This window comes from Canis lupus, chromosome 17 (genome assembly GCF_011100685.1).
Source record: "Canis lupus familiaris isolate Mischka breed German Shepherd chromosome 17, alternate assembly UU_Cfam_GSD_1.0, whole genome shotgun sequence".
NCBI classification, from domain to species: Eukaryota; Metazoa; Chordata; class Mammalia; order Carnivora; family Canidae; genus Canis; species Canis lupus.
The window spans coordinates 1,054,536-1,067,395 of record NC_049238.1 but is presented as its reverse complement, the minus strand read 5'-3'; the positions used below and the strand labels follow the sequence as shown (position 1 = coordinate 1,067,395).

The 12,860-nt window shown below is 57.0% G+C and overlaps 1 protein-coding gene across 15 annotated transcripts in view; it reads left to right on the top strand.

Annotated features, from left to right (window-relative positions):
• The window catches only part of MYT1L (myelin transcription factor 1 like), a 404,563-nt gene that overhangs the window by 258,705 nt on the left and 132,998 nt on the right, over window positions 1-12,860 (top strand). For all 15 annotated transcript variants that reach the window (XM_038560664.1, XM_038560665.1, XM_038560668.1 and 12 more), the window contains 3 exons: window positions 8,473-8,527; window positions 8,711-8,744; window positions 8,965-9,027. In XM_038560664.1, the coding sequence (XP_038416592.1) occupies window positions 8,473-8,527; window positions 8,711-8,744; window positions 8,965-9,027 (152 nt within the window). The remainder of the gene's footprint in view (window positions 1-8,472; window positions 8,528-8,710; window positions 8,745-8,964; window positions 9,028-12,860) is intronic.

Genomic DNA, 12,860 nt, shown 5'->3' with positions numbered 1-12,860 from the left:
GACACAGGAGGCGCTGCCCTGGCCAGCCACCCGTCTGTGCAGCCGGCAGGTGTCAGGGATGGCCTCCCAGCCCACCTGCCCCGACTGGCCCACCTGCCTGACCGGCCCACCTGTCCCAACTCGGGAGGCCCTGGCCGCGCCCACTCGAGCGGCTAAGAGGTGGTGAGGACTTGAAGACCACCGCACACTTGTTGGCAGGAACCTGCCACAGGGAAAACAAGGAGGAATGGAAGAAAAATTACTCCAAGAAGAATGGAGAGAAAATTGAATTATTACACGTAGAGCGAACGTCCCTGATCTGGAGACGCACCTGGATGCTGGAGACCCGGCACAGGTGGAGGCTCAGTGTCCACCGGCAGCGCAGGCCCCGCCCACAGATATGCAGGCCCCGCCCATGGAACGCAGGCCCCGCCCCATGGAGGCCCCACCTCACAGCCCACGGAGGCCCCGCCCACAGCCGGTGCAGGTCCCGCCCATGGCACACAGGCCCCGCCCCATGAAGGCCCCACCCCATAGCACGTGCAGGCCCCGCCCATGGCACGCAGGCCCCACCCCATGGAGGCCCCGCCTCACAGCCCACGGAGGCCCCGCCCACAGCCCACGGGGTCCCGCCCACAGCACACAGAGGCCCCGCCCACAGCCCACGGGGTCCCGCCCCCACAGCCCGCGGAGCCCCGCCCCATGTAGGCCCCGCCCACAGGCCGCGGAGGCCCCGCCCCCACAGCCCGCGGAGGCCCCGCCCCATGTAGGCCCCGCCCACCGCACACAGAGGCCCCGCCCACAACCCACGGAGGTCCCGCCCCACGGCCCGGCCTCGAGAGCCAGGACCCGAAGCTCCGTCTGGGATCCCTCGGGTTCCTACCACGGCTCCGCCCCGTCCGGGCCCCGGGGCAGAAGCTGCGCGTTGCCTTCCTCAGACTTGGGGCTCCCCGGGGCAGCGAGCGCCAGGCAGGAGCAGGGGCCGGGGGCACACGCACGGGGCACGCAGCCCACCCAGCCCACGGAGAACTGGCACCCAGGCCGGTGGTGGGCCGTGTCACAGCAGGGGACGGGGTGGGGGCGGCGAGGCTGCCACGTGGGACCGCTGCCCTCGCACCCGCCCTGCAGTGTTTGCAGATCCTATTTGTCCAGGAAAATCAGAAATCCAGGTTCGGATCTAAACTTGCACATTTTCAGGTGTTGGCTCCACCGTCCGGCCCTGAGAGCCGAGCAGTTCTGGGGCCAGACGCGGGCTCTCCGGTGTCCCCGGCCTCCTCCGTCCGGGGACAACCCCCTTTCCCCGGGGGCCCAATTGGACCCCCACACTCTCTGAGGTCCCATTGCCCCCCCACACTCCCTGGGGTCTCCAGCGGGTTCCCCACCCTCCCCGGTGTCCCCAGCGGGTGTCCCCATGCTTCCCGGGGTCCCCAGCGGGTCCCCCCATGCTCCCCGAGGTCCCCAGAGCTCCCCCCACGTTCCCTGGGGTCCCCAGCAGCCCCCCACGCTCCCGGGGTCCCCCACAGGTCTCCCCATGCTCCCCAGGGTCCCCAGTGGGCCACTCCATGCTCCCCAGGGTTCCCATTGGCACCCCCACGCTCCCCGGGGTCCCCATTGGCCCCCCACGCTCCCTGGGGTCCCCATTGCCTCCCCAATGCTCCCCGGGGTCCCTAGTGCCCCCCACACGCTCACCAGAGTCCCCAGTGGAACCCCCCACGCTCCCTGGGGTCCCCAGCAGGCCCCTCCATGCTCCCTAGGGTCCCCATTGGCCCCCACATGCTCCTCAGGGTCCCCAACAGGCTCCTCCACACTCCCCGGGGTCCCCATTGGCCTCCCACACTCCTCGGGGTCCTCACTGACCCCCCCCACGCTCCCCAGGGTCCCCAGCATCCCCTACATGCTCCCTGGGGTCCCCAGCAGGCCGCCAACCCTCCCCAGTACCCCTAGTGCCCCCCCCAAACTCCCCAGGGTCCCCAGCTCTCCCTCTGCACTCCCGGGGTCCCCAGTGGGAGGGGCCACGCTCCCCAGGGTCCCCATTGCCCCCCCCACGCTTCCCGGGGTCCCCAGTGCCCCCCTCCGCGCTCTCTGGGGTCCCCAGCGCTCCACACAGCAGCCTCCAGGTGACCTGGGGGGGCGCACCCCCTGCCAGCCCTGTGTCTCTGCTCCCAGAGCCCCCCTTGTGCAACCATGAAAAAAACTGGGAAGCAGAATCTGTGGATATAAAATCGCGGAGCGGGAGCGAAATCAAACAAGTTATTCTGAGAAAAGGCTCCGCCTTTACCTCCCTGGAGTCACCTTGAAGCCTTTGAAATTCAAGTTTGGTTTCAAATGTTCCAGCGGAAGCTGCCGCCTGTGGTTGTGGCGGAGCATCCTGGGGGCCAAGGCCACCCAGGGCTCCTGACACCTGGCCCCCACCCCCGAGCTTGCGGAAGCCTTCCGGGAGCGGCCAGCTTCCTGCCCCCAAGGAGTCCAGGGAGCGCAGAGCCCCGTGGCCGATTCCACCCCTCCCTGCAGCCTGGTGACACCCGTGGACGAGGCCCCACCATCAGGGCCCCCGCCTGCTCGCTCGCCTCCTGCCTGCGTGGGGTGGGGGTGGGGGCCAGGTATTTCTCTGCAGCTCTTTATTTGCATCCCGGAAGTTTTAAAACTGTGATCAAATTATTAACGAACAGTCGTTAAAGGACAGAGCTGACCGGGCGCAGCTCGAGCTCCCTGAGATGCCGGCCTTCATCCGTTACTTCGCCCCTTTTACGGAAACGCACGGGTGGCCGCTGGAAACGTGCGGCAGCCTCTGCCCCGGGTCTGCGTGGCTCCAGGATAAGATCTCCTCTTTCTCGTCAATCTCCTCTACGTTCTGGGGGTGGGATGTCATTGGGCTGTCGTGTCCCCCCCACACGTGGGCAGGCCGCGGGGCGAGGGCGGCGGTCTACCCGGGGTGCTCAGCGGTCAGCCCAGGGCCTCCTGTGCAGCTGCCTTCGTTGGCGGCAGGCCCCGCACCTGCTCTCAGAATCACTGTGTCAGGATGACACGTTTCCCCTCCAGGGCTCCTGGGTCGGGACTGTCGCCGCCGTCACGGCGATGATTGCTAGTTGCTTAGGATTTTGCTTAGGATTTGTTACTTTGATTTTTTTATTGTTTTTAAAGCTCTCTTTCTTTACGTTAGAGAGAGAGGAGAGCGAGCGAGCTGGGGAGGGGCAGAGGGAGAGGGAGAGACTACAGGAAGCAGACTCCACGCTGAGCACGGTCGTGACCCTGAGGTCAGGACCTGAGCCAAAACCCACAGTCAGACGCTTCACCGACGGAGCCACCCACCCCCCACCCCCACACGGCATCACTTTTAAAGTGTTAAGTCCCGAGGATCCCTTGGGGGGCTCGCTGACAACACGGGCAGGTGCGTCCCCCGGGGTGACGCTGCTGGGCCCCGAGGGCAAGTGCGCATCCCCCGTCTCCAGGCGGCTCTGGCGTCCACTGTCCTCGCAGGCGAGCCGGAAGACGTCCTGGAGGAACCAGAAGCTTCTGGGAGACGGCCCGGATGTGATGTGCAGACCACAGATCGGCAGCTTTCCTCCGGACCCGCGGCCACTCCCCCACGCCCCCGGGTGGCGTGCCCCACCGTGGCCCGGGCGTGCCCAGAGCTCTGTCGATGCCGCAGCCGAGCACACGGCCTCACCGGCTCACCCACGTTCCCCGCCTCGCAGCTGAACGCCCGTGCCCACCTGCGGCCCGTCCGAGGGTCCGTGGGGGCGCAGCCAGCAGACGCCGCCGGTGGTGCCAGGAGTCCGGAGACAGCATGACGCTCTACGGCCCAAGCTCCACTCGACGTTGTGCACAAACTGTCTGCCGTTGGGGCGCGGCGGCGGGTGGGCGCACAGCAAGGCTGCGGCTTCCCTGCTCTGCTCCTGGGTCGGGCCGTACAAACTGTCTCATTGAAACGAACTTGAAATACGCTCGTTTCTGGAACATCCTGCATTCCTTCCGTGAGTGAGACGCGTCTGACGCGGGTACAGGGCCGGGGGCTCCCTCCTGGGTCACCGTGTCACACTCTCTGCCGGGGCCCGGGCGCAGGGGCCTCATTCTCTCCTTGGCCCGCCTCCTGTCCTCTGTCCTGATGATTCCTGTCTGTCGTTCCCTCTCTCTTGCCGCTGTCGGCCGAGCTTCGGCTCAGCAAGCGCACGGACGTAAGGCGACGGGGAAGAGGCCGCGGGGCTGGCGCGCGGGCCTCCTTCCGCGGAGGATGGGCTCCCTGGCTGCCATCCTCCCGGAGAAAGGTCAGGAAGGAAGAGGAGACGTGGGAGCCGACGAGCCAAGGCTCTCGCACGCGTTCTCTGCCTGACGGCTGCTCGCCTCCGTCCTGTGAGGTTCCCCGCCCGCGGCCGAAACCGCCGCCAACCGTGGTGCCAGCTAGTAGACCCGGCCCGTCCGTGTCGCCCGACTTTGCAACTTCTGAACGTGCCATCCTGTCACTCACTGTAACATTGGACGGAAACCCTGAAACTTCGTGTATTTGCACTACATTAAGTTCACTAAAATTCAGGACATCTTGTCGTGTTGGGGGAAACGCTTTTCAATCGCTACGATACTTATTCTAACGCGGTCAAGGCTGACGGCGACCATAATTCCTGATTCTTGCTGATGTTTGCAGATGGGTGTTTATGAACCGAGACCCCCCTGAGCCTGGGGGGGGCACCTGGAGGCAGCAGCGTCCACCGTGAGAGCGTGGCCACGCGGGCCGGGGCCTCGGTGACCCAGGACACCACGGTTCACGGGGCTAAGAGTGCAGGCGAAACACGGGCGCGCAGGTGCATCTACGCACTGGATGCGGCCGGACGCTGTGGTGTATCTTCATTGTTCCCTGCCCCGCCTGTCCCCCGAGTCACACCACTTAGGAAACGACCTCCAGCTCCTGCTCGTGCGCAGCCCACGTGTCCGACGGTGCTAATGAGCAGTGAAAGGACCCGATGCCGAGCAGCGGGAGGTGAAAGAGGGTCTGGCTAATTGACAAAACGGGTAATTGCTTCCTGAATCATTGAGGGGCGGCTCTGGGAGAGAGCTCGGGGCTCGGCAGGTGTCCCGTCTGAGCCCTGGCCCAGGCCGGCTGCGGCCCACGGCCCTCCCACCCTGGTGCCGCCGGACGCCGCGGGTTGCTGGTGTGCAGGGTGCAGGGTGGCCGTCTGTGGGCTCCCGGAGAACAGCCCCACGGCAGACCCAGTTCACGCAGCAAGGGGAACGTCGCGTGCTGGGAAGAGTGTTGTTCGTTCAATGAATGATGAGTGCAGAATTAACTCTCTGGAAGGAAATTAGACTGTCCTGCCATATGTAAAAAAATGGATTAAATATTTAAACATAAAATATAAAATAATTGTTATGCAAGCACATGAGCCATTAGCTAATGAGGCCAAGTTTTTTTGATTTAACATCTAGAGGAACGCCAGCCTTACGCCCTCTTGGTGACAAGTTCTTTCTTTCTTTAAGATTTTATTTATTTATTCATGAGAGACACAGAAAAAAGCAGAGACTTAGAGGGAGAAGCAGGCTCCCTGCAGGGAGCCCGATGCAGGACTGGATCCCGGGACCCCGGGGTCACGCCCTGAGCTGGAGGTGGACGCTCTACTGCTGAGCCCCCCAGATGTCCCTTGGTGACAAGTTCTGTCCTGAGTCACAGCCGGGGTGGTTCTCAAGCAGGTTTGCTCGTCAGAGGCTGTGGCAGCAGCAGCAACAGGACACGCAGGGTGACCGGGCCATGGGGCTCCTGCGAGGGATGGAGGGAGCCCTGCGCCTCCGTCCTCCGGGCCCCGGGATGCACGCCGAGCCTGCAAACCCCAGGGCCTTTGCACATCCTTTTCCCTCAGCCCGGAACATGTGCCCCTCCCCCTACTTTTAACCTCAAACTGCAATTAATCTTTACAACTCAGCCCACACTTCACCACCAACCCCCGCCTCAGGAAGCCCCTCATTCCCTCCCAGAGTGGGGCAGACACAGTGCACCCACACTCACCTGCCCCGGGAGGACGGTTCTCAGTGATCTCCGCCAGCCCCGGGTTGGGCCTTGGTTTTGAACTCCTGGAAGAGCAGGATTTCACCCCATCACCTCTGCATCCCCGGCCCCGTGACAGGTGTGCGGTGGGGCGGGAGGTGTAGACTATTCCCACAGAACGTGACGCGGTCCGTTGACGTCACCCTCCTGAACGTTGACACGCTTCTGCTGCCTGTCCCGTGGGCCGAGCTGCTTCGCTGAAGATTCACGGTGTTTGCAAAGCGTTTCCACGTGCAGTAGGGATTTGGGAGCATCGCTGCGTTACCCGGAGGGGCCGCTGGCCTGTGCTGCAGAGCCGCCGACTGTGCCCGCGCCCAGGGGTGGCACGCACGGCCCCCGGGTGCGCTCACGCAGCAGAGAAGGGGTGGGTGCCAGACGGGGGCCAGCCAGGTCCTTGCTCCTTCCTCCTCCAGCCCCACTGCACTCCTGGGGTGAGCTCCCACCCCATGGAGGCCGGCACGGCGCCCCTTCTCAGCCTCCCCTCCCCACCCGGTCCTGCTCCTTCCTCCCACACGCTCTCAAACTGCCGCCCAAGTGTTTTCTAAAACACACGTGTGAGGGGCACCTGGTGGCCCAGTCGGTTGAGCGTCTGCCTCCGGCTCGGGTCATGATCCCGGGGTCCTGGGATCGAGGCCTGTGTTGGGCTCCCTGCTCAGCGGGGCGTCAGCTTCTCCTTCCCCATCTGCCGCTCTCCCTGCTTGTGTGCTCTCTCTCTCTCTCTGTCAAATAAATGAATAAAATCTAAAACTCAAATAAATACAGTCCACCTGTGAGGCACGTCTGCAGCCCCCGTGCTGAGGAATCGCCGCTGCCGGACGGGGCTGCCCGGCCCTCAAAGCGCCCACTCCCCGCTCTCCCCAGGGCCTCGGCCCCCGGCCCCCCCGCCCGTGCATCGGGCCCGCGTCTCCCCAACACTCCGCCCCTTGGCCTGCCGGTGTCCCACTACACACCCCTCAGCGGTCTTCGCACCACCCCGTGCGCAGTGTCCCCCCACGGGCTGAAGCACCGTCCTCTCCTTCTTTGGCAGACGTCCTGCAACCCCACAGCCTCCCCTGTGAAGTCTTTTCTCTGAGGCCCACCTCACGCGGGCCCCTCCGTTCCTCAAATTCCGACTGTAACCACCCGGTCCAATCCTGCGTCTGCACACGCATCTTCCGCTGGAAGACACCAAGCTCCTTCAATGAGCTATGACTTCGACTGTATGTATTTTCTCTCCCCTCGGCCGCTGCCGAGCTCAGTACACGGTGTGAATGGATAATAACGTGGTGGCCAGTTGTCGGGAGCCCCCAGTCTCCTGCAGGAATTCACCTTCCCCCCGCGTTGCGTCTGTGGAGCTCAGGTCTCGCGCGGGGTTGGCTGTCAGAGCCCACCTGCCCTGTGCCCGGCCTCCTGTGCGTCTGACAGAGCCACGTGCACCTCACGCCCCCCTGCACCCCATTGTGACCTCCTCGTCCTGACGTGCAGGGGACGTGAACTGTGCGTGGAGGGTGTCCTGTGGTGCCCGGGCCTTCTGCCGTGGGGCCCTTGGACGGGCAAGGACGTCACAGACGGCGGTGAGACGTCCTGTCCTGGTGACGGGAGGAGCTTTGTCCTCACTACTCTTCTCCCATCGGCCCCTCCGATACGTTGAGCAGAATTCCCTCCCCTATGACGCAGCTTTGCCACGTGTGCCGGTCACCACGTGGAACACCCGGTGCACCAATATGCACCACGATCACCCCTCCGGCACTGGCCCCTGGGCTTAGAGATGCGTCGTCAGCCAGGTGGCCGGGTCTCAGAGCCGTGAAACCAGAGCCCCTACACGGATGAGCTCGGGCGAGTCACAGCTACAGGGTAGATGTAATACAGATAGCTTTCTTACACACGCGTCCTGAGGGCCAGACGAGGTGATACATGGAAATGCTTTGTAATCTGCAAAGTGCAAGGTGTGCCGGTCACTGTGGGCAGAGGGTCTGTGTCCCCAGGAAGCATCGTAACGACTTAGACCAGGGGGACGGCGATTGCATCTGAAACTAAATGACGCAGAGCCGGCCCCGGGCTAAGCAGGTCCTTCTGCTACATCTTCCTCCCCTTCTCTCGGTGCTGTGATCGCATTAGACTTTCGGTTCCAGGCGACGCGTATGCACCTTCTTGCAGACTTCACGTCCATCTCTTGTGTTCTTGGTACAAAGCGCAGCTCGGAATTAACCCAGGCATCTCCTGATCGGTCTTTGAAAAGAGTAAACGGTCTGCACCCGAAGCTTCACCAAAGTCTTCGCATTACGAGGGTGGGGCCCCCGATGAAGTGTTCCCGGCAAGGTCAAGGTCTGCTTTGGTTGTTTTAGGCGGCTCAGTTAGATTGCCCCGCGCGCCTGCCATAGAGGGCTGCCCCATAGCCACGAAGATGCCGGTGCTCGGCGGCACGCACCGCTGGCCCTCGCAGGCGGGAGCCACGCACTGACCTCCTGCTCATCTATCCACAGATGGAGGTGGACGCCGAGGAGAAGCGTCATCGTACACGGTCCAAAGGGGTGCGAGGTATGTCCATCCACACGTCCCCAAGCCTCCGGAAGCCGCACTCAGGGCCCCCTTCGTCCCACGGAGCCGTGTGTGCCGTTCACGTGGACCCCGGGTCTGACACCAGCCTTTTGATAGCTTTCTGTGGGACAGGGGATGGTGTGATAGATGATAAACCTCTATCTGTTTCCTATCTCTCCACAGTTCCCGTGGAACCAGCCATACAAGAGCTCTTCAGGTTAGTGCTCTGCAGGCAAAATGTATCCCAGTTAGCAATTTAGGAAATCTGTGCCTTTTCACGGGCCGGATGCGCTCTCGGGTTCACCGGCGGCCTGCCCCTACTTGTTCCCCTCCTTCTAGATTTTGCCTTCTCTCCATCCATGTACCCGATTCCCAAAGCCCTAGGCCTCACCCGCCTGCAGTGTGGCCCCCGTGTAATGAGCTCTTTCCCGTTGCAGCTGTCCCACGCCTGGCTGTGATGGCAGCGGTCACGTCAGTGGCAAATATGCAAGACACAGAAGGTAATGACCACCTTTTTTACAATGTATTGCATATGGTGGCTTGTCTAGGGACCCAGACCAGAGGATGACAACGGGTGGGGGTGTTCTTGGGAAAGAGTGAGCGTTGTCTGTTCCTCCCCTCTCCGATGTGAACTCAGCCTTTGGTTTCATGCGCAGGGTCTCCAAGTGTGGGCAGAACTTATAACACATACAACAACACAAATTAAGACCAGCCATAAAGTCATTTTCCCACATACACACAGCAGCGTGCTGAGGAGCCCCCTCTGCTTCACTGAGATGGCCTCAGTGTCCTCGCCCATTTGCTCATTGTGGTCGCCACGGGGTGGGAAGTAACGCATGGGAAATGAGAGCGTGACCTTCCCGATCTTCCTGCAGGAATTCACCTTCCCTAGTTTAACCATTTGTCCCGGGAAAGGAAGCCCAAGCTGGCACCTGGGCAGCTGCAAGGGGAGGTTCTGGCAGGAGATTAAATCCAGGACAGAGCTCACTAATGAGGCTTTGGGGTTTCAATGATGATATTATTCCTGTAACTACGGGGTGGAGGTCCGTAGCAGAGGTGAGTGTGGAGAACATCTACGAGATCAGGTGGCTAGGGCATTATTGCTAAGAATGCATCATGGCAGGATTACATCATGCACTCCTCAGGCTGAGAGTCATAAAGAGATCGATCTTAGATTGACTTTTTCCCATTAGGAATTTCTTCCCTGTGATATTAATGCAGCTGTACCTTTCAGTGGAAGATATTGGTTATGAGGAGTTAGAGATGTTTACAGGCTCTATAATACATTTTTAGCTAATTTTTTCACAAATTAGGCTGCTAGGACTAAGGTCATTCATCCTAACAAGCCATCAAGAACCGAGCCCACATAATGAAAGCTCAGATGCTCAAGCAGGTGTGCCTGCTGCACCTCGGGGTGACCTTCCTTCACTGCCTTACATTTTATTTCCTTTTCAGCTGAACATTAATTTATGGGTGAAATCAAGCAATTATTTTGATTGTCCTTCAGTAAAATCAAGGGAAAAATTACAAATTACTCCCCAAATCCCCATGCTAGCATTTAAGGAGACAGGGAAGTTTTAATGAGCATCCATGATGAAATGGTTATCAGACTTCTGTTATATACCAAGGAATGATGGGTCATTTCTAAAGGGAATTTTGTGTTTTAAAAGACTGAATTGAATTTATCACATCATTGTTGCTGTTGTATACTATAGTAAATTACTGAACATGTAATTTAAATAATTAAAGTATTTGTGTTATTTTATATTAATATATATACACACACATATGTAAGTTCTTCATTTAAAAGTTTTTAAAACCTTGTTGCTTACATTTCTTTAAAATTTTTTGTTGTTGTTGCTTACATTTTCAATGAAAAACAAGTTAGCAAACCAAAAATGAAGTCAACGTTTCCCCTTAATCATCTTTTGATTGGTCAGAACTTAAAATTTATCACGCTGTTATGAAAAGAAGTGATTCCATTTGGCTAAAAAGTTTGGATGAGACGTCAGCGAGACATAATCTCATAATCACAGTTTCTCAGGAAAAAGCACGAAGTTTCCAACAAAGAATCATTTGAAGCACATTCTTACCCAGAGTTCATTGTGTCAGGCTGTGAGAGAGCGTGTCCCCGAGACATCTCCCTGTAGAAACAGTAGGACTGGGGCTTAGCCCGGAGATGGCTTGATGGCCAGGCTTCATTTACCTTTGAGGTGGCATGAGCCCAGAACACCCCAAATCTTACATGAAGAAAGGAGGGGACATTTTAGAGAAAATTCACAGAAAAAGCCAATTTGGACAATTTTTCAACAAGTGTTTTTAAACAAATGTTTTAATTGAATTTAAAATAACGTCGTAATTTTTTACCATGCATCATATTCTATGTAATTACTAGTAGAAAAGTTCGTGTGTTGGCAGTGGATGAAGAACAGTCTTCCAGTACAGAACATGGGTTCTAGCTTCCCCAGCGCCGCAAGCCAACCGAGGGGGGTTGGACAAATTATTTAACATTTACAGACTTTGGTTCCCTCCGTTTTATTTATTTTTTAATATTTTATTTATTTATTCATGAGAGGCACGGAGAGAGAGAGAGAGAGAGGCAGAGACACAGGCAGAGGGAGAAGCAGGCTCCATGCCAGGAACCCGACGTGGGACTCGATCCCGGGTCTCCAGGATCACGCCCTGGGCCGAAGGCGGCGCTAAACCGCTGAGCCACCTGGGCTGCCTGGTTCCCTCCAATTTAGAATGAGATACTGTAGACTTGTTACGTAAAGCCAATGAGCACCCAAAATGTATGTGGCCGATGTGCCAGTTCTCAAGAGGAACGTCAGTGAGGTATCAAGAGAAGCTTTCTGGGTTTTATTTTTGATGTCTGTGTCCCTATATATTATCAGTAACTTTCCATAGTTGATGCACTATGTCAGGTTAGTTTCAGGGGTACAACACGATGATTTGACACCTCTAGGTGTGCCGTGCTCATCACAAGTGTAGCCACCACCTGTTAAACTACCGTCTATGGTTTCCCCTATGCTGTGACTTCTTCACTCTCTCCCTGGAGCCTGGACCTCCCACTGCCCTTCCCCACTGTGACCCTCCCCCTTCCCCCTTTCCCCTCTGGCAACCGTCAGTTTGTTCTCTGTCTTTAGGGATCAGTTGCTGGGTTTTTCGTTTGTTTCCTTGGCTTTTTGTTGTTGTTGTTCTGCATATGATACTTGCCTTCTAGGTCCACCTACATTGTTGCAGATGGTAAGATTTTCTTCTTTTTGTGGCTGAATAATATTCTATTCTTCTTTATCCATTCATCAGTCAATGGACACTTGGGCTGCTTCCGTAGCCGGGCTATCATATAATGCTGCCATAAACATAGGAGTACATGTATCCCTTTGAATTAGTGTTTTTATATTTGGGGTGAATACCAACAGTGCGATTACTGGATCATAGTCCAGCTCTATTTTCTAACTTTTTGAGGAACCTCCACACTGTTTTCCAGAGTGGCTGCACCAGTTTGCATTCCCACCAACAGTGCAGAGGGTTCCCCTTTCTCCACATCCCCGCCAACACCTGTTGTTTCTTATTTTTGATCCTAGCCGTTCTGACAGGTGTGAGGTGTTATCTCATCTCATTGTGGTTTTTGATTTGCATTTCCCTGATGATTATATATTACCAGTAATTCTTAACTAAGGAATGACATTTGAATTTCTTAAACTGAAAAGGTGCTTCTTGTAGTAGATAAGACTCATGCATACATTAACATCTTACGACTGGTGCTATTTCAAATCTGTAAGATTTCAATTATTCCTGGCTTGAAAAGATTTCCTGATACCAAAGTTTCTCCCCTCTGACAGCTACTTATGCACATAAATACCTGCACGCACCCCACAACAAGTGTGATGTTGACCTCTGCTGTTCTGTCCCTGTTGAGACCCACGCTCTTCCGATATGACAAGAGTGGCAGCCCGAGCCTTGGTTTTGATGAAATTACACATCCTTTTGGTCTTTTAGCAATAAAATTTTCAGTGAATACATTCCTCTTAGGGATATAATTTCATTTAATTCATATATCATGTCAGTTCATAGCCAAGTAAAAAGGTGTTTTAGTCTGTGGACAGATCTATTTCTTTGGACATACAAAATGTAATTTGACACAGGTGGGGGGAATCTAGAATGTACATTTTTTAAAAAATATTTAGGACATTTGATACCAAGTGATAAAACGATGCCTACCAGTTCATCTTTATTTTTAGCATGAGAGCATAAGGAAGTCAAAATCGAGCACAATCCCTATTCTGGATTGCAGCTGTGTTGGGCACACGCTGTGCTGACCACAGTCACT